Raw genomic sequence first — 27079 nt, forward strand, 5'->3', positions numbered from 1 at the left:
GAACAATGGAATGGTGAGATAAGACAATGGATATTCGGAAGTAAAAAATCAAGGACACAAAAGAGGTTTGTGTATAACCACAAATCAGAATTAGGGTGGGGCCTCCCCAACATTTATAATTACTATGAAGCCGTCCAATTAAAAACTTTACTAGAAATTGGAGCAAAAAATAAACAAAAGTGGATCAGATTTGAGGACGAGGCCAACAATGGTGCAGGAAGATTTGGAATCTTCACAAATAATGTTAAGGAAGATCTGAAATCTGCAATAGGACCCAGGAAATTGGCATTAGGCATATGGAAGAGATGGCAACCTATATGGTTAAAAAGGATCTCCCTGTGGGCACCCTTAGAAAGCATATACGAGGCAATAGACGACCCCAAATGGTGGAAAATTCTTAGTGCTAAGGGATATCACATAGTCCAAGATATGTATAGAGGAGAGTCCTTAAAGTCATTGCAGGAAGTAACAGAGAACATAGGTAACCAATACTGGCTAAAAATTGGAGGGCTATATAATAAAATTCTTAAAGCTCAAGAGATAGGAAATATGAGATTAGAAGAGCCAATAGAGGAACTATAGAAACAAATGGAAAAAGCTAAACAAGGAATGATAGGTAAAATCTATAAGAGGATGATTACAAATAAAGAACTGACAACCCAACTTATTCAAAAGATGTGGAGTAAAGAAGAACAAATTAGTGAATCAAAGGTCGAAAGGATAATGAAAGGAATAGATGAGATTAAAGTAAGCAAATTTAGGGAGCTCGAACTAAAATTCTTTCTAAAATGGTATAGAACTCCGGCCCAGCTAGCTAATATGATACCAGGATTGAACCCTAACTGCTGGAACTGTGAACAAGCCAAGGGATGGTTCTCCCATATGTATTGGGAATGCCCAGAGGTAGGGGGATTTTGGAATAAAATCCTTAAGGTTATTAATGAAGTTTTTAAAGTGAAGCTACCTATAGACTTCAATCTTATGACAATGGGTATACTAGGAAACACGGCCATAGAGAAAGGTGACCAGCATACCTTCAAAGCAATGATACTAGCAGGAAAGGCAACAATAGCTCTAGGTTGGAAAGATAGAGAAAAATGGACAGTAGAGGTCTGGACTAATTATCTGTTTGAATTTATTCAGTCAGACATCGTGGCAGTAACGTCACAGGATATGACATGGAAGGCCAAGTCTACTGCGATAAGGACCAGATGGAACCCCTATCTTCAATGGATAACAACTACTGGACCAGAAGACATTCAGTGGAAATTAAAGACATTGTGCCCGTGGCTGAGGACAACTGTTTGAACCCTTCCAATGGATTATGGGTGAGGGAGGGGGTGGGAAGGGAAAGAAAAAATGGTACGGGAAATTAAACATTGGAAGGAGAGAATATAATGTATGTAAAAATTCTCGTACTTCAATAAAATTCTTTTTTAAAAAAACAATTATAAATGCTGTATTGATTTCACAGATGATTTGTTAATTATTCTATATGATTTATGCTGTATTTGTGATATTCTATCATGTTCTATCATGTTCTTATTTATTGTGTGTAAGCTGCTTTGAGATTCATTTGAATGAAAAGCAGCATAGAAATATAATCAATTCAGTCAAATCAATTGTTCTGAAAATATAACATTCAACCAGCTGCTATTCTCCCTAGACACCTCTCTTCATCAGAGCATATGTGGCCTTTCCGCAGATAAATTCAAAAATCCAAAGATCCAACAAAAACAAACCATGACTCAAGCCAACTCTTACCTTACACTAGGTTCTAAGGCATTATCTTACACTTCAGACTGTTGTAAATGTTAAGGATATATATATATATATATATATATATATATATATATATATATATATAGTTCATAAACATGTACATGAATGTACAGGCACATGTCTGAAACAGCACAGGAAGACAGGCTTGACCGACACCATTTTGACTCTGACCAGAATCACACACACATTTCCACATGACTATCAACTTGGGAGCCATAATCCTGTAAGCCGGAGGCTCTGCCAACTGGACATTTCCCCATAAATGATGCCAGACTACTAGCCATCTCATTCACAATGGAAGACTCTGAACAAAAGATAGTGATCAACTTTTAAGAAACTGTTAATTTCTCTTTGTGTTTAGGAATTCACACCTGGAAGGGGTAAGAGGAGGACTAGGAGAGATGTCAAAGTTGCTCAGATTTCTACCTTGAACCCTCCCTTTTTGTGAGGTATTGATTACGTAGCTGTGATGTAGGAATGATGTATTTGGGGGGTGTTTCTTGGTGATGGGAAAACTGATAAAAGTGGAGGTTCTCTCTTTTTTCTGGGTTCCTTCCTTGATCTCTTGTGTGAGGGGAAGGACCCTGTTGCAACAGCAAAAATAAAGGCTTTGCTTCTCAAAATTCTCTGGTTGGCCTCTGTTATATTCTCCGACCGATGGAGAACTCAATAAGGGCTCTTGTGTACCCCATAAGGGAATAAGAGCAGATTTTTGCTTATTACAAGACTAAGGGACAAAACAACCCTGTCAGCATGTACACCACATTGTGCAAAACAATATCCCAACAACATTCACTGTTATTCATTTGCACACTGTAAGTAGATAATTCACCTGGTACTATTTTTTTTCATAATCACAAACCCGAAGACAACCCAAACCTCTAGGCTTTTGTCTTTGCTATCTACAACAATTTGTATTATCTGTTTGTGTTACCTGTGATTTCTCCCCTTGTAGTTATACATTTCATTAAAAAACAGGAACTCTTATATTTCATTTGCCCTCTGGAGATCTCTAGAAGCACTTCTCATTTACCTGATATTCTTCACACTAGAAAGCTTTCATTACTTAATATTCCATCACTGTGTAAACTGGTTCTCTGCGTCGCAGGAGAAACCATTATATACAACAAGAAACTGGATTTCAAAATCAAGTCATAATTACTGAAGTAGATATGAGATCATTAGAATCACAAAGTTTTGGACAGTTACATTAGGAAATGAATACATATTCACTGTAAAAAGGACTGTCTAAGTGGAATTCAACATTATGCTCTACTCCTAACACAAGATTGACAAAACAGATTGTAAAAGTGTAGATGCACAGCAAAATGACCTGGTTTGTGTAACGCGGTGCTATCTGTTCTATTAATCAGTCAATACCTGCTTGCACCATGTGAATATTTACTCAGAAGGAAGTCACACTGTATTCAATGGGACTAGCTCTCAGGTAAATGTTCATAGAATTGCAGTCTTTTCTTTGTCAAGTTTCCTGGTCTTTTCAGGAACTGTTTGATACAGGCCCAAACAGAGGCCCCAGGCCTTGGAAGGCTAAGCTGGCCAGGGTGGGGTGGGGGTACCGACAGGGGCCTGCTGGTCTTACGCTGTCATGCACAAGACTCCTGCCTCAAGCCTGAGGCAAACTCTTTGCAGGCCTGGTTTGAACTCACAAAACAATTTTTTAAAATTTTTGTCTGTTTTTTTTCTTTTCCCTTTCTTTTATTTTTTTTTCTATTTTTTCTTTTTTCGTTTGTATTTTTCATATGTACGGTGTTTAAAGGAGCAGCTGAGGGGAAACCTGCCCCCAGAACCCCTCCGTCCTTGTCCTCTCAGTGGCAGGGGGGGTGAGGGGTGAGGTCAAACCCAGCCTTATAATGGACCCCTTTGATTCTCAACACCAGCGGGTGCCACAGGTGGCAGAGGTGGACTCGTGAAGGGACAGAAAATATATTGTATGTCTTGTTTGTTTTGTTTGTATAAAAATCCAATAAAAATTATTTTTTAAAAAATGAACTCACAAAACAATTATGGAAAAGCTAGGAACAAGGAATAAACTGGATGTGATAAAATGTTGGTAATGTTCACAACACTTTAGAACAGCAGCATGGATATTTTGTGGTGCTCTGAACTTCCATTTACCATAACACAACAGAACATATTTTGAACATGTCCAGCTATAATTGCATCTTTAATCTGGGGATTTAATGTGATTAGTTTGACTGAACACAGAGATTAAGTAGCATTAAGCACAGAAAAGGGAGGAAATGTGCCTGTATTAAACTTCAGTACAAGGAGACAATGGCTCAGGAGCCGAGAAAATTCCATTCCAAGTTATGACTTCAGTCCAAGGTAGCCATCAGCCTTCTGTCACTGTTATTTGCAATTTCTCAGTTATGACCACAAGTGTCAGTGGAAAGCCCAATAAAACTGCAGACTCCCTTAATGGTTTCTACTGCGGTATATGCTCTCCAGACTAAACAAAGCCCATAGTAGGCACTTCTGAGAACATCCATATCCAAATGCTGTAACATTTTCAGAGAAAAAGCATTGTTCAATCTCCAGAGAGCTTAGCATAAGAAGCCTCCCAACTGCAACCTGTAAACAACTTTCTCCAGATATTAGATGTCCTGCACCTATTCAAGAGTTTGTAAGTAATATTTATACTAAAAAAAACCTTCATTTACAGTATACCCCAATACTGAACAAAATAACAGATTCCATTAATTTGCATTATAAGCATTTTCCAGTGTGTATGGCTAGAATCATAGCTTTGCAACTGCTTAATAGGTTCTGAGTGCTGAGTAAAAAGGCAAGTCAAAATGGAAAGTAAGATGCTTGGGAGGAGGTCTAATTGGCTGGAGAGGGAGTTCCATGGTGGCAACCACAGGCACAAATGTGTCCATAGGCTCCCCTCTGGCACCCATGGAAAGTCCCTTAATTTCAAAGAAGAGAGAAGGGACTTCTTTTCTCCCTTCCACTGCAAGCAGTCCCTCATTACTTTGTTTGGACTTGTTCACTGCTTGTAATGCAAGCATGCTTGCTTCTGCCATTGACTTCTGATTGGATGTCCTGCCTTCTATTTTGAATCTCAATCAGATAGGGGGGGGGGTTTCTGTGAGGAAGTGGCAGTGGATGGAAAATGGAAGGCATTCTCCATTTGTCTGGGCTTCCTCTTCCTAGCCTGTCCATCCACTTACTTTTGCTTGTAGGCAGCAGCAGAACTGGGCTCACCAGGCCTCTTTGGCACAGAGTGGGGAGGATGGAGCAGGGAGGATTATTCCTCGTTTGCCCACCCACATTGCTTTGTGGCAACGGCAGCATCAACACTTCAGCATGATAAAAAGTTATGAAGAGTAAAACAATCTGCCACTCATTAATCTAGGCTGGGCTAATCAACTTGAAGAGAGAGGGCAAGAGAACCTCCAGAAGAAAGCACAGGGGGAAGAGAGGGGAGATAATTCCATCAGGCAAGCAGAAATGTATGATCCACTCAGTACCTGAAATAGCTGCTATTTTTTTTACCCCACCCCCAAATTTCCTTTATCCTCCTCCTGCCTAAATTTAAGTCATTCTTCAGCAGTGGTCTGTGCTACTCCTATTGATGAGACTGAATGTGCATAACTTTCTTTTTTTAAACACAGGATCAGCCCCTAACTGCCATCAAATCACAGAACACATCTATCTCCACAGACGGAATAATAAAAGTCTCAGATTTTTGCTTCCCATTATTTTTATGTTTCAGTCTAGGGAGATAGATAAGATCTAGATTCTAGATGGTAGTTGTTGGGTGCGTTCTCATGTCATAGTCATGCAAATGCAGCGATATTTCATTTGTGTGCTGTGTGAGTGTCAGTGTGACTGGGTCATACTTCCCAGTAAGCTTCATGGCTAAGTCGGGGTTTGACTTCTGCAAACGTGAACCCTTAACAACGTGGACTATTTGTATTCTAGTTAAATGTATGCTTCAATTATTTTCTCTAGCTTGGTATTAAATAGTCTGCCAGCACTGCAGAGTAAAAACTAGATAAAACAACAACACCATGATCATTAATATCAATGATTGTGTATCATCCTAATGGAGAGTATTATGCAACTCAAAAGTATTTTTCTACCATTTTAAGCATTAGTTGGCTGACATAAACAGGTACTGTGTCTGTTTTCCCTTTTTTGAGAACCAGGAATTCTCAACCAGTAAAACTGTAAATCTCCACTAATTCATAAATCTGGAAAAGAGAGTATTTCATATTCCTTTGCTCTCTCACTAGTATAGTCAACAAATAAGGATAAAAAGGTAAAGGGACCCCTGACCATTCGGTCTAGTCGTGACCGACTCTGGGGTTGCGCGCTCATCTCGCATTATTGGCCAAGGGAGCCGGCATATAGCTTCCATATGGCAAACCAGAGCAGCACATGGAAACGCCGTTTACCTTCCCGCTGTAGCGGTTCCTATTTATCTAACTTGCATTTTTGACGTGCTTTCGAACGGAGCTGGGACCAAGCAACGGGAGCTCACCCCGTCACAGGGATTCGAACCGCCGACCTTCTGATCAGCAAGCCCTAGGCTCAGTGGTTTAACCACAGCGCCAAATAAGGATACCGTGCACTAATTACTAGAGGCGGCATCACTGTTAATTAAATCCTTCTATACTGCAGAAGGTAGAAAAGCACAAGAAACGAGTCCTAGAATCACAAGAGGGGGTTTGGGAGGGAGCAAGGGTCATGCAAGGAAGATTACTATGCAACATAATCAGTATAAAACTGTCAAAACAGACTAATTCATGAATGGACACACCCTCCCTCCCTTTTAAAATTACTAAGGCTTTGGTAAAAGAGGCAATAGTATTAAGCTGAACATTTTATATTAACTGAAAGAATTAATAGCTACAGCAGATACTGCTATCTCAGTGGAGAGGAGAGGAGTTAATTTGCAAGGACAACTGGAGCCTTTGAACTTAACTGGGGCTTTAAAGCAACAGGCCTGTCACCTCACACTTAAAAAAAAGATACTTGCTGAAACTGAACTGAAGGAAAAGAGATCACGTTTTGTGAAGCTGCCACAGGCACATAATGAAAACCAAAGTGTGAAGAAACACAGAAACATTTCATATATATCATTTTGAAATGTTCCAGGTTTTAATTTAAATGTGATACCTAATACATATGTCAGTTTCCAAAATGCAATAATTAAAATAATTGCTCACCATAAATTAGCTCCCCCAGAACTAAGGCCTCACCATGACAAATTTCAGTATCATTTGTCTTTTCCAACACATACTGAACTATCATCAAGAACAAACGTCACAACCAGATTGCAGCAGCCTTACAGCATCTATCGTTGAGAAACAGGAACTTGGCCATATATGGATTTGAGGCAATGTGCAGACTAGGATTGCCCTTATTCCTGGCCACAGAAAGGGCCTTTCTCCATTTTGGTCTTCTTCTGGAAAGATGGGCTCCCTGCAAAGTATGCCTGAACATAGGTACCAACTCCCTGGGGCCCTGGGTGCCTGAACACCCACAAAATTCCCCATGAAGGGTCCAGGTACCCACAAGGTCCATGCCAGGGCCATGCACACTGCATGGCATCCACAACCCTGGGCACACATGGTCACGGGGCCAAGCTGGCACACCTGTGCCTGAGCAATGTCATTCTCCAAGCATCTGCCAACCTAACAGTACCTTAGCAAACTTGAAAACTGAACAGGTAACTAAGAACAGAGGAAGAATACTGAGGGGACATGACAGGGGTACGACCCTGGGTGTCCCCGCCTACTCTCACTCCTAAGTAAGACAACAGAGAGGCTCCAATGACCATTGTGCCAGACTGTTCCATATTAATTAAGAGGGACAAACAATATACAGATAAGGCAAAACTATGTCTCTTCTTAGTGTCCATGGAATGTACAAGACAAGTTTCATCTTGTGCAAAACATGCCCTCAAAAATTCAGTCTCCCATAATATTCTGCAACATCCACCTTTCAGAAGTGGCACCTGCAATCAAGCAAGTATCTTATAGTGCCTCATGAAAATATGAACTGACCCCTAAAGTGGCTACTGTACTCTATTGATTTCCTTTCCGAAAGCTCAAACTCAAATGCCAGTAGATCCTGCTCATCCTTTAAGGGAATATATCATAATACCCTGCAGGGACTAGACCATGTGAAAAATGAACATAACATTTTAGCTGCAGTTCATTCATTTTCACCTCTGTATTTTTGTTATTAAAAAAGTGTGTCTAGACATTCCATTGTTGCGCCCATAACCTAGGTTTCATATCTCAGTTTCTAACACTGCAGCAAAGCAGACACATACTGCCAGCAGGATTTCACTCTGCAATCTCCCATGCACACCAGGCAACTGGATACACATTTTCAAAGTCTGTCTGGTTTACCCTAACAGCAGAATTTAGATTTTTAAGAATATAATTTTTTTAGCACATAACTCCAGAACCCCTTTTCATAGCAACCAGATTACATTTTACTGAATTATACTTAAAACTGTATTCAAAAGTGACCACCATCTTTTGACCCTACACATCTGTACATTATTAATTGCTGATACACAGTGAATATAGTCCTGAAGTCACACTATAAAACCCGACATTACCCATACTTTGTTGAATTCATCTCTCAATAAATCCACACGTGCACTGAGAAATGCTACTGGAACAACTTCAAAATGAGTTATACATGTTTTGTCTCCTTTTAAAACAGCAGGCCAGAAGCTCTCAACTTATGATGTGAATGCTCTTTTGTTATTTCCACACAACTGTGAACTACAAAATGGCGGGTGGGTGGGCAGGCAGGCAGGCAGGCAGGCAGGGCTTGCACACTGGTACATAACTGCAGCTTGTTTGTGAGCAGAAAATCCTCAGGGTTAGGAAGGACTTTGTCACATTGTGTACTGTATACCACAGACATATTCCATAGGACTGGAGGCCCTTGTATTAAATGTGGAAAGCCAGACCCCTCTTTCCAAAGAAAGGTCAAAAGCTATTCAGCAATCCAACTCTCAGATGAACAAAGGCCTCCAATTTAGAATGATCCTTTCAATGAACAAGGACACAGCAACAAGCCATTTAAAGTCAAAGAGTGAATACTGGTTTCTGCCTTTCAGCTCCTGAATTCTCTTGTATGCTGTCAGATATACACATATATTTGAGAATCACCAGTGTCATCATACTATAACATTGTTCTATTTTTATCCAAGAAACAACTTTCTTTATAAGCAAGGCACACACACACACACACACACACACACACACACACACACATATATATACAAACTACTTGATGACTGCAAAATCAAGTGGAGAATCATATATACTTCTAAGAACCTAAAATGGACTGGATGGTGGACAAGGCAGCTCCTCTTCAACTCAAAGTCATTGTGGCACCCACAAGCAAATCTCCCCTTCACTAGCAGTTAGCATACAAAAAAGATTAAGTAACCACCCTTTCATAACACCTACAAATTAGGTACTTGGGGCAGTTCCCTCACTCTGCCTACTGGGAGGGTCTGTCTTGTGGGCACAAATCAGCCTATCTTTATCAGTGCAATTCTAGGGAATCTAAAAAGATGGAATGCATAAAAAAGGAAATGGGAAAGGAAGAGAAACAATACATGAATATTCAGACACAGTTACATATTATTAAATGCTGTAAAGGATGGCAAACATAAGAAATTATGCATGTATGAACCAGTGAAATTTATATTTTGGAATTAATCGGTACTGTTGGTATGTCCTCCTGTTTCAAGGTACAGTTTTAGATTATGAAATATGTTGATTTTGCCCATAAATTAGGTAGTAACTTTTAATGACATGGGAAGATGATGTTTTAAATCTTTCAAAATGTGTTAAGTGGTTTTGATTATGGCTTCTTATTTTATGTTACTGTAACATACTTCCCTGATAATTTATAAATCACTAAGAATATTGTCCCCCAAATCTCTAAATTATGATACTACCTTAGTCATTGTCATCATCATCATCATCATACCACAAACAGGGGAAAATATTATGGTAGAAGTAAAGGTCTGTAATGCACAAACCTGAGGGCACAGGTAACTTACTTTGGGAAGATGGCAGTCATGAGTGCAGATGCATATCCAGGCTTGCAAACCCCCTCTGAGATGTTAGCATACTTTGATGCTAGTTCTGGAGGCCTGTGAAGAAAGAAAAAGAATCAAGCTAATCCTGTATAAGAAATGTCAGCTGTGTCACCTTTTATCAATTGCTTTTCCTCAAATAGTTAAGAGCAGCACAGGGGGGAAGTAATATTAAATAAATAAGAATGTGATAGCATTAGCATCTAATATGTTCCCTGCCATTATAGGACTTTAGACACCAAGAAAGGTAAAGAAAGGGATCTCATATGCTATTTCAAACTTGAACTTTCCACAAAATATGGAGGTAAGTAGCAACAAAGAATCTCTTGTCAGACTATTTTTCTGTTGCATGACAGATCTACATGCCTTGTGAAGTTACTATTTGCAGAGCAAGTCTAACCAAATTACCACAAATTTCTACCAGCCAGTGTGGGAATGGAGGCAGTTGACATTTCTCTATCACAGGCACAACATTGTTTCCCAAGTTCATTTTCTAATTGCTCATCCTCTCTTACAATCAATGGATATGTCTTTACATTCTAAGAAAAAGCATTGTGGTTGAGCAGCTAATGTTTCTGCTAGGCCTGAGGAGAATGAAGTACTTTTAAACAGCCACTTGCTATGTGAGTCAAGCAAACTGGATTTTGTGTCTGCCATTTTATCACCAAAAACTCCCAAATTACCATACTTAACTCTTAGGGGCTACATATCACAACCTTTATAATTGTAGCTATTGGGGGCATTAATATCTGCCTCTCCTTTCAAGGTTTTATTGACAAATACAAAAAGAATATTGGCCACATAATAATTGTAACCTGTTACTTATATACCTTTTGTAAAATGGTTGTTCTTTCAGAGAAGCAGTTGGAGCCACTCTATACCTTTAAAGGCTTGGATTTAAACATGATCCTGAGTTATCAACACCAACACAAATTAACAAATCATTGATTTCTTTCTTAAGATTTAAAGTAGTAAGAAAACAAAGCAATCTCTCAGGATCACAGTTACCACAGCAACTGCACTTCTGATTATATGGGCTCCATCTCAACCTGTATAAATATTTAAACCACCATCTTTAATAAAGCTGAAGGCCAGCTAAAATCACAGCGTAACTTTTTCCCAAATGCAGTGCAAAGCCTGAGTGCATGTGCAAGAAGCAACACTATTCAAGAGAGAGGTCATTCTTTGAGGAAGTCTTAGCAGAATCCATACATGACAGACATTTTCATTGTTCTAGACCAGGCATCCCCAAACTTCAGCCCTCCAGATGTTTTGGACTACAATCCCCATCATCCCTGACCACTGGTCCTGTTAGCTAGGGATCATGGGAGTTGTAGGCCAAAACATCTGGAGGGCCACAGTTTGGGGGTGCCTGTTCTAGACCAGTGTTTCCCAACCAGTGTGCCTCCAGATGTTTTGGGACTACAACTCCCATCATCCCTAGCTAGCAAGACCAGTGGTCAGGAATGATGGGAGTTGTAGTCCCAAAACATCTGGAGGCACACTGGTTGGGAAACACTGTTCTAGACAATACTGAATGGCATAAATAGGTAGTGAAAGAACTGAAGTTAGTTTTTTATTTTAGATTTTGCCCCAGATAGTGTCCCACTTATAATACAAATATTCCGGAAATAACAGAGAGGGGAACATCACTGTATAACAGAAATTCAGTTTTTGGGAGGAAATTGGGTTCTCTGCCTTGTGTGAGTGAGGTACTACTGGTAGTGAAAAGCCACCAATGGATACAACCATTATGTTATGTGCATTGATTATTTAAAACCCATACAACTGGGAATATCCTTCTATTTGAGGAGCTAAAACCAACAGAGAAAAAAGCCATTAACACCACATCCTATTATCCATTTAAAATGTCTACACTGCCACAAAATATCTAGCACAATGCATAAAGATGTATTCCCCTAGCTTGTCCGTTAAGTTTTCTAAAAAATTAAATTCAAAATGCCAATGTTCTGTACAGATCCTAAAAAGGATTAATATCCTTGAGTAAATCTTTTCTTGACTAGTGATGACTTGCTGGTGCCATACTAGGAACATAGGTGCTCATGTACCATAAAACCTACAAGTCATTGAAGTCAGAGACAAACATATTAAACTTTTTCAAATGTAGTAAAGTTTGTGTTCCAAAGTGCCACAAGCAAGGCTAGGCTTGCAACCCAACCACAGCTTAGCATTTGCTTAGCACTACTCATACCCCATTTGCTTAGCACTACTCATACCCCATTCTGGGTCAGTCTTTCATGGTTTCTCAAGCACTGTTCTCTTTATCTGGGAGCATTTATTTGTCTGGTCCTATTAACCACTACAGATCTCGATCTTTATTAAACTATCACAAAGACATTCACAGCCAGTTTGAAAACTTACGTAATACATATAGCTAATAACCTGAACCACATCAGAGAAAACGCCGCAGAGGAAGGAAAAGACTGCTTCCCCACAGCACCTTGAAAGCATTATGCAACCGGGACGGTCATATATCAAGGTGCCAAAGGAAGGATATTTAAGACAGATCCTCACAAAGAGCCAAAACCCAGCCATGGATTCCAAACCATGTACACTAATATTTTACATTAATATAAAAAGGGAAATAAAAACAAGGTACACTAGCATCTTATGACATTAGTTAAAATATTTACAGTACAGTATTACCACTGTCAACTGTAAATGGCACCACAATAGTACAATGCAGATTACAACAACTAACTAAAGATAATAACAACCTAGTGATTCCTAACACTTTGATTCTTTGCTATACTTACACCCTGATTCTATTTGCCTTGTCAACAGATTAAACTTCTCTAAGTGTTCTTCCTCTTTGAATAGGAACCTTTGGTACCTTCTAGCTCCCTAAAGCAGAAGATAGTGCACAGAAATGCTAAATACAATAGTGAATAGTTTTGAAATCTTATCAGCTATGCAGTTCCAGATGCTAGGACTGGAGACTTTTTCAGCTGTCCTGTTTAAGTGGGACAGTGTTAACAGCCAGGTTGCTCACTGGGGCAAGATGGTTTGTGCACATAATACCAATCCTGGTGCAACTGCAGCCAGACTGTTTCTGGGCCCAATTCAAAGTGCTGGCTTTGATCTATAAAGATTTAATGGCTCAGGACTACCTCACCCCATATGAACTGACCCAGACACTGCAATCATCACCTGAGGCCGTTCTTCATATTCCGCCTAAATGAGGGGTCCAAAAGGTGGCAACATGAGAATGGGCCTTTTTTGTGGTGGCTCCCCATTTGTATCATGCTCTCCCCAGGGAGATTCATCTGGCGCCTTCATTACATATGTTTAGGCACCTGACAAAAATGTTCCTCTACAACCAGATCTTTGGCTATTTAAACAATCTATGGGCTCTCTCTCTCTCTCTCCCTCTCCCTCTCTCTCTCTCCCCATGTTTAGTCACCTGACAAAAAATGTTCCTCTACTAGGGTTGCCAGACTCAATAGAGGACAGGACTTCTGTGCCTTTAATTGCCCTGCTCTCTTTTGAGTCTGGAAACTTTAAAGAGAAACCAGCAGACCCTTTGCTTGGGGAATAGCATCTTGGACAGCAACTGAAAAGCAGGGGTTATATTTCAAGGTAGGCCCAGCCTACTGATCACTACTCTGGGGCAGGCTGAGGCCTACTGTGATCTAGTTGAGATTTCTGCATTGCAGGATTGGACTAGAAGAACCTCGGGATCCCTTCCAACTCAGAAATTCTATTATTCTATTTTATTGTCCGCTTTTTTTGCGGAGAAAGTCCTGTTGCTCCGCCTTGACCTCCCTGCCAATTTAGATACAGTAATAGAACTGGAGGCCCCTTGACTGTCTTCGGGTCCAGTGTTGGACCATTTCAATCGGATACTCCCTGCTGAGGTGGATAGATTCCTTCGAGCTGGTAGGCCCACCACTTGCCTCCTTGATATGTGCCTGTCTTGGCTGATTAGGGCATGGATCCCCCTGGTTGAAATCATCAATTGGTCCCTTGGCATGGGGACATTCCCAGGGGAGCTGAAGGAAGCAGTGGTGTGTCCACGCTTAAAGAAAACTTATTTAGATCCTTTAGATCTATCCAATTACCGCCCAGTTTCAAATCTTCCATATCTGGGCAAGGTAACTGAGAGAGCGGTTGCTGAACAGTTTGGCAAATTTCTGGAGGAAACATCGGCTTTAGATCCATTTCAGTCCAGTTTCCGTCCTGGTTTTGGGACCAAGACAGCTCTGGTTGCCTTAACAGATGATCTCCGTAGACAACTGGATCCAGGCAGGTCGGGACTGCTGATTCTCTTAGATTTGTCAGCAGTCTTTGACATGGTTGATCATGATCTTCTGGACCACCGCCTCGCTGACGTGGGGATACAATGCCCGACAATGGCTGTGCTCTTTTATCTCTGGTCGGGGACAGAGGGTGGTGCTGGGGAGGGAGATGTCGTTGCGCCACTCATTGGTGTGTGGAGTGCCGCAGGGCACAATCCTCTCCCCGATGCTTTTTAACATCTTTATGCACACCCTTGCCCAAACTGTCCAGAGCTTTGGGCTGGGCTGTCACCAATATGCTGTTCAGGCAGCTTCATCTCCCTTCACCTCATCATCAGAGGTTAAAGCCTTCAGGAGCCTGCTCTGCAAGAAATAGGCTTTGGGCCTCAAGACTGGAGATTTGACACCCCCTGTGTTAAACTATTTGTTTGGTTTTTGCAATATTTATTACAGATGGTTTCAGAATTCAAAGACACTTCTTTAAATATATACTTCCTTGTAACCTGTTTACAGTTTTAGCCAAACAGAGCTTTTCTGTCTATTCAAACTCTGTTTTATTGTACTTCAATTCTCATTTTTTATTTTATAGAAAAGCCCCCAAGTGGTGGATGATAGGCTGATTAGGTACATCCCTGCCAATACACATTTTTAATTAGATTTTTTTTTAATTAAAAAAAACACTTTTTAGTTTCCATTTCCATTTGCAAACCTCTCATTGTTCCTGTGTTGGGAGCTTCGAAATCAGCTCCAGCTACAGCATGTTTCCTACAGCACAAAGAATGGCAGCCCTCCCCCCCTCATCCCAACAAACCTACCACTATCATATACTATACATATGTCAAGGGCCTAACTAAGAAATCAAATCAAATTTAATCCCCACTGCAATGTCATTTCATAATTCTAGATCTGCCTCTGACTTGCAAGATCCCATACTGAAAAATAGCTGGGATCTTCAAAGCAGTAGTGAGTTACGGGGGAACCTACAAATTGCATAGTAATATAATCAGACTTCATGCAAGAGCAAAGACTCAAAAAGACACAGACGAGATGGAGATTAATGTGAATTTTATTATCTTTGAGAGGGTTGAGAGCTAATCTGCCCCAACAGCAATAGTCATGTTATCATGTTAAAACAGAAGCTACTGCCCTGCCAACACCAAGCTTTCTGGAGCTTTCCCTCTGGCAAACAAGATGCCTATCATCCACAAACTTCATATGTGGACTAAGACAGTCTTGGTCCAACTAGTTTTAATTGAGCTTAGAGTTATATTTCATTATTATCACAGAGTACAATTCTGTTTCACTTTTGTTCATTTTTCTTTCATGCCAGGACTCCAATTTACGATACTGTGCAAAATAATACAGCTGCATTTATATACGCACCAGTAACCTAGAAAGAAGACAGACATTATTGATTTAAATTCTTTGCACAATGAGTAAGAAAAGGATGAAAGCAATTTATTTTAGTTATTTGTGCATGTGGTGAGCTTACACAAAGCCCAGCTCTACAACGAGACACAGAGGGAAGTGGGAGCCAAAACTGATATTAAAACTTTCTGCATTGATTTGTAAATAAAACATGTTTTAACAGCTTAATAACAAAATATTTTTATTAGTAGATATATTTCATAAGATAACATGGAGAACAAATTAAAATGACTTATGAAGAAAAACATGGAGGAAAAAAAAACATAAAACCAAAACAAAGCCATAGGGTATGGCAAAATCGCTCACCAGAGCATGGGTGAACAGTTAAAGCAATTGCATATTTGCCTGTGGGCAAGAAGAACCCTAGCCGTTAAAGAATGTAAAGACATTAGTTCTTCCAGTGCATCTCCATATCAATTTGGGACTGCCCCATAATGTACATTCACTGGGGATTTGTCAGATCTGATTTAAAATATTCTTAGTGATGAGTACCTACAACCTTAACAACAGTGAAATCCAATGCATGACTACCCATGATTTAAATGGGACTTACTCTCAGGTAACTGTGTGCAGGACTGGAAATTTGTTTCACACAGAGATGCCTCTAATATGTTAACCTAATATTAGTTATGTTTCACCTCAATTTCATTCTTTCATTATTGGGTTTCTCCTTGTAAAAGCTTATTCTATATATAATTCTGCCATTCAAAAGGTTGAACAAACTTCTAATCAGCCCTTACCCTAGTAGGATCTTTTCCAGTCAGTTCAATTTTCTATCTACATATTCTAGTAGAAAAAAACCCGCACAACCCCAAAAGTAACCAAAATCATAATGGGCCTTTTGGTGGATCAGTTTGTGTAATCCCTTTTGCTAAAGATATACAATTATCAGCAAGACAAACTTGGAATCATATAACTCAAAGCCATTTCAAAAGAAACATCTCTTGACGCACACAGTAGTGAAGAGAATAGTGTACTGGGTATAGACCAAAGAGACTTTGGTTTGAATCGCTGCTCAACCATAGAATCAGAGAACTACATCTAGACCAACCACCTGCAATACAGGAATCTCAACAAAAGCATCCATGACAAACCTCTGTTTAAAGAGATAATATGTTCTAAGATCACTGCAATAAGATACAGTTAATAACAGAGAGATAAAAGAAACAGAAGCAACACCACAAACCACATTGATAGTGGAATTAAAACAAACAAAATGTCTGATGAAGAAGGAATGTCTTCATTCACTGCTTTCCTGAAGGCCAAAAGAGTGAGCTAACCTGGCTTCCCAATGGAGGGAGTTCCCTCTGCTACCAATAAGTCCCAACCAACCTTCTTAAGTCAAAGGGACATGGAACAAGGCCTCCTTATGTTGAACTTAGTTGGAAGAAGAGGTCCTTCAAATATCTTGGTCCCAAACCATTTTGGGCTTTCTAGGTTACAGTATAACCAGAACTTTGAATTGTGCCTGGATACAAACAGGAAGCCATTGCAATTCACATAATACGGAAGTACAGTACCGTAATACATTCCACAAGGTTGAACACAGCACTTTGCACCAGCTGTAGTTTCTGAACATTTTTATGGGCAGCCTCACATTGAGTGCACTGCAGTAATCTAATCTGAATGCAATCACGGTATGTGTAAAAGTAGTCAGATCTGCCAAAGTATTTATTTATGCCCACCTAAAAGTTAAAGACTTGTGTCTTCAGCTTCAAGTGGAAAAACACTGTTCGCAAGACCATTCCAGAAATGAGAGGCAAAGGAATCTGCTTAAGCTTTTGTTAATGCTGTGTAGGGAAGACATTTAAATAAACACTAGTAACTCAAGTTCCATGGGTTCCTAAGCTTAGGCTGCCTCCATTTTTATGGTCTTCTCGCAGTCTGGGTTGAGTTTCATTTGGGTTTGAGAGGTTGAAGGTTGTTATTTTTGGCTCTCCTCTTTTTTTTTGGACAAAGACCTCAATTTCTACACATTTTATTTCTTACAAAGAAGTTTGCAATTACAGTGTAATATGTCCTTTCTAGTATAGATATGGGAGATATAACACAAGTATGTAATAAAACAAAGGCAAATCCTCAGAGCTTGCTGAATGTCTGGAAAATGGCTGGTGGGGAAGCCCTCCCATGAGTCCCTAGTTTCAATTATGTGATCTCCCTGGAGCCAGCACTACTAAAAGTTTGTGAATGTATGTGCACACAGCACCTGACACTAACATTGTAAGTAACTAATGCAGCCACCAAATAAATACTATAGTTTATTTACTACCACACACACTATTTTAGTAAATCTGTGTGGTTTATAGCAAATCTATGTTTCTGGGCTTCAAAATACATGCTGTAGTAATGCTCCCATCTGCAATTATTTATGGAGTTGATTAAGCACAGACTGTTGATGCAAGGTTACTCTTCTAGCGACAGGCTAGACAAAGGAATGACTGCCAAGTATGTTTATATGGGTCAAGAAACAGCCCTACAATCTATAGCTTCACATAATTTACAAATAGTACCTAAAATGTCTACCAGAGCCATTCAGCTTAAAGTGTGCCTGTCAGTATGTGTAGCAGCTGCCGATTTGATTAAAGCTTTATGTGCAAGTTACCACCCAATTTTAAAAAAACCTATGAGCTGCCCTCTTTTCTGCACCCCAACTTTTCATTTTCAGTGTGAACACAGCTTATTTGGCAGAACTTCAGCCTGACAATATTAGTCCGCATGCAGTTTCACACAGTGCTCACTCTTAATATTTCCCCCTTAATATACTGAAAGCCTCCTTTTCTCATTTCCTTTCAATTCCCATGAATTCTAGAAAATAATACCAAGCAATCATTACCTAGCTGCGAACATAACAAGTGTGACTTACGTCACATTGAACAGTACAGGCTGAACGTCAACAATGTAAAAAAGAAAGAAAGGAAGAGATCACAAGAAAGAGTCATAAGCAGCCAAATGTAAAATACCACATTATATTTACACCAGTTGAATAACTTCCCAAATATAGATGCATCTTGGCTATGAGCCAAGGAATATGCATTATTCAAAAGCTAGTTTAACAAAAAAAAGTTTCTTCATTTGTTTTATCTTTGTTGGTAAAATGATAAAGAATTCCCTGTCAGAGCTCAGTAAGCTCTGTTTCACAAAGTCATACAGGCATGGAGACACCATCACCAATTAAGACACTGTTACAGAGTTACATATCAGCAATAGAATTCCACAGGGGCAATCACATCTACAAAACAGCCATATAATGAAACCATTTCTGTCAACAGGGTCATCAACCAGAACATAATATCCATGCAGCACCATGCCCAGATGTCTTCCACTCTGAACCTCTCCCTGCCCCAGGATTATCTTCTGCATTGAGCTCTGGAGAGAGAGAGATTAGTTTTTAACCCTTTCCTTTGACTTTCTTGCCAATATGCTAAAATATTGTTTTCCACATTTGGAATCTTCCATTTTTGCAACAAGACACTGCTTTTGCACTGGAAACATCCAGTGATGGCTAATGGCTCAAAGGAAAGCATGCTATATACAGTTTTGCTGGAAAATTGTGGACTTCAGTAAAAAAAATTGTAATATTTCACTTTTTTAATCATTTTCACGTCATATATATATGCTGTATACACACACACACACACACACACACACACACACACACACACACACACCTGTTACTAAAATCAACAATATTTGAATATTACTGCATTTCCTAACCCATTACAACAATATTTAGTTCATTTATGCTTTCTAAATGACCAGGTAATCTATCCAAATATTTCTTTTTGGTACAACTACCCAATCAGCTATACCTGACCTGCACAGGTAGTCATCAAATTCAGATTTCTTGCTAGATACTCAAGAATTTGGATAAATTGGAACTCTGTGTAATGCTCACTTATATGAACCATTGCCTTTTGATGGGATTGAGTGTTTAAATATCTGGATCTAAGAACAAATTAACAAAATTGTACAAATTTACATGGACAGACTATTGCCCCCAAATAACTTTAAATCTTAATTGTTAGCAGACATTCGATTTCTCTCTCTAGCACATCTAACATAAATGGTTGACCTCAGTTAGCGATTTGCATGAAATTGCCCAAATCATCTCTTTTTGTAAATAATGTGGGGTTGTGTGTGTGTGTGTTTTTGTTAAAATTGTTGACAACCAATTTTTTAAAAAAATCAAATGATAATACCTTTATTGACAGGAATTTGTGGTCTACAATCAGAACTTATTAGTTCCTGAAGTCTGAAATGAAGTCCAAACTGGCCTCCACAAGAGGCACTAACAAATCCTTGGCATTTCCAGTTAAAAGGATATTTTTAACAGGTGCGGAAAAACCTCTGCATATGCTCCATAGAGCCACTGCCAGTCAGAACAAACAAGACTGGGCTAGATTGGGAGCTACCTTCTACTTGGTCAGTGTTCATATTTCATACAGGCCATGATCCAGTCCCTCTGTTTAAGAAGGGCAGAGCGCTGGAAGTCAGTGAGGTATCTCAAAAATAAAAGAACTGGGAGGAATTTCATTCCTACTTCAAACTTTAAGCATTATTCACTTTTGTGTCTGTCTGTCCGCTGATGAAGTCTTCCTCATGAAAGCTTGAAGTAGGAGCAAAAAGTTGCTCCATGCACAGATCTGAGTCAGTGGATGCACTTAAAGAAGAGACTGTGACAGATACCATCAGTTAAGTGGATGGAGAGGGAGAGGAATAATTATAGTAGGCTACCCAATTCTATTTCACTAACTCTCTTCTGATGAGACTGGCTTCCTTCCAATCTTCCACATAGAGAAAGGCTGAGTCCTGGCTACAATATTTTAATAATACAGTATGTGATGAGTTAGAAGAGGAATAAGTGCATACAGACAAATACATATACTGTACTGAAAATCAATAGGAGAATATTAAGGAACATGACATAAGAAACAACCAAAAGGAAAAACATGAACACATGAAAAACTGAAATACAAGGGTGCTGGTGTTGTCATATTCTTACATACCTTAACCCAGGCATCCGCAAACTGTGGCCCTCCAGATGTTTTGGCCTACAACTCCCATGATCCCTAGCTAAGAGGACCAGTGGTCAGGGATGATGGAAATTGTAGTCCAAAACATATGGAGGGCCGAAGTTTTGGGATGCCTGCCTTAACCCATATACATGTGTGTATGCACGTATATGCATGTGTGTGTATATACATCTTATCAGAAGGTGGAAAGTGGCATATATGTTAATGAATCTTATGAAACCTTCCCCTGCTTGAGGAAAATTATGTGTGCCACAAACTAATCAACATGGCTTATAGCAGTGGTGGGGAACTTCTGACTTGCGGGCCTAAGTAAGGATCATTTTGGCCAGAAAGCCATTTTCCTACCTACCTGCCACCTGATCAGCAGCGCTTGTTAAGTCCTTTGCCTTTAACCACGTTTTGATTTCAAATTGCAAGGGCAAAGGAAAATGTGCCACCTGACAGAATGCCAAAATGGCCCTCTGGGGTTAGACAACCTTAGCATCTGTTCTGCCAGCTGGAAACAATTCCCCACTCATGCCTCATAGTGCCACACTTTTTTATTATGTCTTCTTACTGCTACAGACTAACATAGTTCTCTGAAACTTATCACTGGTTATGGCTTACTTCAATCTAGTCTTCATTTCACACCTGTTTTATACTTCTGCACTGGCTATTAAATAGTAACCTGAAATGAAGCAACAGAAAAAGCACAATATTAAACACAATTGCTGGCAATTGTTCAAATTTATTTTCCCCCCAAGTTTACTCTATGTGTAGGACAAGCACTCACAATTAGTTTGAATGAAGTTGCTTGAGAAAATTATTTCTACCATTTCCTTTGTAACTTGTCACTGCATTATTCAGATAACTGTGTATGCCCTTACTAGAGCCATTCTCACCCTGGTGCCCTTCAGATGTTTTGAATGACAGGCTACAACAGGGGAAGGAAAGGAAATGATGCTGGGCCACAACCAACTCTGCTGAGAAGCCAGGCTCTGTCCTCCATTGACAGTCACCTGGCAGCAGCCATTACATCAGGCTGCAGCAAAAGCAAGTAAAGGAATGCAGATCCATTCCTCAGTTATACCTGAGAGCAGCAATTTGTTAACACATCCGCTCGCCATCTGGTCATTAGAACAACTTGTAACTAAAAACTTGTAATTTGCTTATTTTCTCCCCACTTCCATTCCATTTTTCATTTTGTGTCATGTATTTCTAGACTGTAAGCCTGACAGCACGGGTTGACTTTTTCAGTCAACTATGGAGTACCCAGATCTAGAACAATATTAAACTTCTGCCCTTTGAAACCTGTTCAGGGAATGTGATCTGCCATTTTACAAATTAGTTCTAATTTTAAAGTTTATGACATACACAAGGCAAGGTGATAAACCTTACTTAAGAACAGATATGAATATTCATCAGGTCAGATTGATCCGATGAGCAGATAGAGGGGGAGGTCACATCCCTATGGTCACACTAGTCTTGGTGAAGAAGTTGGAATACCAGAGCTATGACAGGGCTCAACAGCACCAGTTGCTACTCAGAACTAATAAAAACAACATTAAAAAAAATACAGTGGCCAAATTGGGGAGGGGGGGTATAGGTTACCACCATTGGTCTTATTCCTGAGTAGATGCTGTGCAGTGCAATCAGCTATCAACAACAAAAAGTGCAATTGTGAATCTTATTGACCAAGAGTAAAGTTGTGAGCAAAATAGGAAGAAGCTGCCAACCAGCTCTGTTAATTCTGTGCCATACTACTGAGCACTACCCTACAGAGCTATGGATCAGAATCTCTTTTGTCTCCAGAGGAAAGTGATAATACTAGATAAATAAAAAAACCTTTCCATAGTTCTACTCACAGTCTGGAATCCAGCTGCAGGAGAAATCCCAATTTGTCATATTCTGAAAGACAAAAGCAGGAGAGTTCAGGTAATTAAGGCAATACAACTTTTCATTATCAGGTGTCCTACAAGAGAGCAGAAACTTTTTTAAAAATAATCTTTTGTGAAGGGTACAAAAGTTTAGAAACTGGATATGACAGCATGGTTAATAAATCAAGAAGTTCTTGTTAAATGTACCGCCAGATGAATAATTTCTGGTTTCTTAATTTCTAAAGTCAGAACTGAATAGACTATTTTACATAAAGAACCTAGAAAAAAGAATAAAGATGCACTTGCATTTTCTATATACACACATACTTCTTTCAACTTGATCCTGAACGTTACCAGAGCGTGAGTTGTCATACAAATTTTCTGAAGCATGATCATTCACCTTCTAACAGATTATTTTGTAACTCCTGCCACAATTAAACACAAAGCCTGCATTTACTTGGGGAGGACCTTCAGAATAGGTTTCCCTACAGAAACAGAGCAAGACATCCCAGGATTGGGTACAGTATTATATATTTCTACATGCTGTAGTCTGTATAAAGCAGAGCCAGGAACTACATTTAATCCTTGCATTTTTACTCAAAAGGGTATAGCAGAAGGGAGTATCAACAGCCTCCCATCCTGTTCCAATTGGCAGTCTCAAGTCTTAGAGGTTACAATCCAAATTGCATTCCTGTCTAGCAAAGGAAGAACAGTAGCAGCCCTGCTTCCAGCTGCTTCAAGTGCTGATGTGCAAAATTTACAGGCTGCATTTACACTTTCTCATCAAGTCAAATAAACTTTCAAATGAATTCCATCACCTCACCATACCCCAGCAAAAACACAACATTATTTTAAAAAGACAAGATAATAATGTCACATTTTCAAGCTAACAATACTGCATTTTGAGAAACAGCATTTTTATTACAAGACATACTATATAATTAAACTTTCCTTTAGGAAGGTTATTGAGAAGACAAATCATTAGGATTGAGTGAGTGCAAATCTGAAAGCAAGTGTTATATACTTTCCCTGATCCATATTATCTACACATTTGGGCTGCAAGAGGTAATCCCATGCTCAACACAAAGTTTGCAACAGGCAAAAAGTAGCCTTGCCTAAGCACAGTTCCAAGGAATATAAATGAAATACAGCTTAAAATTGGAAGGTCTGAACAGTCTAAAATCCCAGTGCCTTCAACTAAAGATTAAGCATTGTGGATTTGCTACGTTATCTCCTGAGCAATGATATTCATAACAGGCACCAGTCACTTTGGGTGGAGATCTACATGGGCATATATCTCAGTCATTTGTTCCAATACCATACAAAATCTTGTGGGCATCAATATAAATTTGATGCAAACAACCAAGTGTCATACATTTTGCAAACTGAATTTTAAGCTTCCTTCAGACCTATTACACCCAACAGACCCTTAGTGACGCTTTACTGTAGCAATACACTTTAGCCATACTCTGACCCTTTGAACTGCAGAAACAGCCTGTTCTTGTGTTGCCACCCTCTGGACTTCTCATGGAGGAAGCACATGAATCAGATGATGATCACATGGTCCAGGCCAGTTTATATGGGGATAGGTGGTGCTTGAGGTATTGAAGTTCTGAGCTGTTTAAGGCTTTATAGGTCAAAAACAGCACTTTGAAGTGGGCCTGGAAACTAGTTTACAAGCAACAGAGTCAGGCCAGGATCAGACTAATATGCTCAAACATATTATTGCCCCAGTGAGCAACCTGGCTGCCGAATTCTGCACCAGCTGAAGTTTCCAAACCATTTTCAGAGGTAGCGCTACATATAACGTGTTGCAGCAATCTAACCTAGAGGTTACCAGAGTAATTAACAACATAATTTAGGCTCTCACTGTACAGATAGGGGCACAGCTGGGCAACCAGCCAAAGCTGATGGAAGGCACTCCATGCCACCAAAGCCAATTTAGCATCAAGTAACAGCAAAGGTTCCAAGAGTACCCCCAAGCTCCTTCAAAGGGAGAGCAACCCCATCAGGAGCAAGCAACCTCCCATCCATCCAGTGTAGAGAACCACCCACTAACAGTGGTTCAGTCTTATCTGCATTGAGCTTCAAGTAGTTGGCTGTCATCCAGTCCATTACCAAGGAAAGACAATGGTAAAGGAGTAGAGCTGTGTGTCATCTATTCATGTAGATGTTAAACAGCATGGGATATAAAATGAACCCTGAGGAACCCCACAATGAAGCCTCCATGGGGCCAAAGAGCACTCCTCAAGCATCACCTTCTGGAGAAGACTGTCCAAGCAGGACTAGAACCACTGCAAAGGAGTGTCACCCACCGCCTACTCTGATAGCCGCTCCAGAAGGAGAAGTCTAGAAGAATTACCAAGGACAGAGTTTTCCTGTCTTTTCCCAACAAAGGTCTTTATACAGGGTGACCAAAGCAGTTTCTGTGCCAAAATCAGGCCAAAATCCCAATTGAAATGGATCTAGAAAATCAGTTTCCTCCAAGAGCACTTGGATCTGGTCCATGACCACCCACTCAAGAACCTTGCCCAAGATGAGAAAATAGGCAACTGGCCAGTAATTACTGTCTTAGATTATCCTAATCCAACGAGGGCTTCTTAAGGAGTGGTCTTACCAACTTCATCCTTCACGTAGGCAGGGACCACCCACTCTTGCAGAGAAGTATTAATCGCCTCCATTCACTTCAGAGGAATGACTCTGGTCATCTCATAAAACAATATGTGTCTCTGACATACACAGTACTTTATTTATGTCCCTCTTCTCTATCTTAAAAAAAGTATCTCAAAATGTCTGTTACTGATACACGTATGTGTGGTGCAATTCTCCTAAGAGCATACAGAGGAAGATGGGAGATCCACATTCACAAGCTGAAGATTCTTCAGACTCAAAACTGAAAAAGAAACTATATATATAGAAAATTTGAATAATCAGTTCTCAGATTGATTTATAAGAAAGTCAATTATATCATACATATTCAACAATAATTAATGTTGTGCTTGCATGATAATATACTTTGTAGCCTAAAAGGCCATACAAATTTGCCGTTGATAGTCAAGTACAGGCATAGGCAAACTCGGCCCTCCAGATGTTTGGGGATGACAACTCCCATCATCCCTAGCTAACAAGACCAGTGGTCAGGGATGATGGGAGTTGTAGTTCCAAAACGTCTGGAGGGCCGAGTTTGCCTATGCCTGGTCAAGTAGATACTGCAAATATTTCAAATTTCAAGTATAGGTGTAATAAAAATGAGGTAAAGAGGTTTTATTCCATGCATCAAAAACTTAGAAATTGCACACTTTAAAAAAAAAATTCTAGGTAAACATTAAGAAAGAACAATTCAAACAAATATGCTAATGAGTGCATCAAACCTTAACAAAGGTTTGGGACATATTTCTATTCTGGATATCATAGAGAAAGCTACAAGCATTGAGAGGCTTCACTGCATGAGAACACTGACCAATGAATGATTAGGGAAACTTGACCTTGCTACCGGTATACTAAGAGATGTGAAGAGCAACCAACAACGAAAGATTGGCATATTTTTTTTGAAATGACTGAATTAGCAAAAATGACGGCAACAATTAGAATGCAATCTAATCAAAATCTCAAACAGGAATGGAAATCTGTAGAAGAATACATGACCAAAAGATGCTCCAACAAGAATTTATCGATATGTATAGACTGATTTCACAAAGTTAAGCAGATATATAAGAAAGTATGTTTAATTATTAAGATACGAAAATACAATCACAATAACAAAGTTAAAAAATAATAACAAGGAAGTCACGCACGGGTGGAGGGAAGACACAGGGCAAGAAATAAGAAGCAAATAAGAAATGGCTAAATGTTGGTACATAATGAAATGTGAATTTGAACTCCTGCCCATCTGAAACAATTCAGGCAGAGCTATCTTACTCAATTAAGGAAAGTAGAAACATTAAGAACATGGGGAACAAAAATATGAAAACATGTGATTAACTTTCTTTGTACCGCATAGTGCAATGTGTTAAAGATAACCCTAGCATATCACAAGTACAAGAAAACAAGTTCATCTCATACCACAAAGCACACTAGGCCTTGGGTCAAGAAAGATAAAAACATATTCTTCTAAGCTACAGTGCACCCTAGTTTCAAATGAGAACCTACCACTGTTAACAATTTAATAATAAAAGTGTCGCAGAAATAACATAAACAGACTTACAGCCAAGCACAGCAAGCTCAATAAACTACACACTTTTCATGCCAAGCTAAACACTGGCACAAATATGGAACTTTCCTCTGAACATCTAGGATCAGTTTAACTGCTGGACAGTTAAGTGAGAAATGCTTAGTCTAATTGCCCAGCTCCCAACAGACCACCCAAACAGACAACACAGCAGAAAGAGCAAATGCATGTATAATCCATCCACCTTCACATTTTCCAGCTGCATCCACATGTTTACACAGAGAGAAGGAAACTAATTTGTCTCTAGTGTGTATTCCTCAGGGGCCAAACCACAAAACGGACTAAATACTCCACAAGCATAATTATGAAAAATTGTATACACAAGTCAAACCAAAGAACACAGATACTACAACTTCAGCTGCTACCTGACAACATTCCTTCTTGTG

The 27079-nt window shown here is 39.5% G+C and overlaps 1 protein-coding gene across 6 annotated transcripts in view; it reads right to left on the reverse strand.

The window, feature by feature from the left end:
• The window catches only part of ST3GAL3 (ST3 beta-galactoside alpha-2,3-sialyltransferase 3), a 191127-nt gene that overhangs the window by 112349 nt on the left and 51699 nt on the right, over positions 1-27079 (reverse strand). For 5 of the 6 annotated variants that reach the window (XM_035123840.2, XM_035123842.2, XM_035123843.2 and 2 more), the window contains 2 exons: positions 22454-22496; positions 9854-9946 (listed from right to left, as the gene is read on the reverse strand). In XM_035123840.2, the coding sequence (XP_034979731.1) occupies positions 9854-9946; positions 22454-22496 (136 nt within the window). Of the gene's footprint in view, positions 1-9853; positions 9947-21215; positions 21277-22453; positions 22497-27079 lie in introns of those variants that run through there. The other variant, XM_035123846.2, reaches the window with a different exon arrangement.

This window comes from Zootoca vivipara, chromosome 7 (assembly GCF_963506605.1).
Source record: "Zootoca vivipara chromosome 7, rZooViv1.1, whole genome shotgun sequence".
Classification (NCBI taxonomy): Eukaryota; Metazoa; Chordata; class Lepidosauria; order Squamata; family Lacertidae; genus Zootoca; species Zootoca vivipara.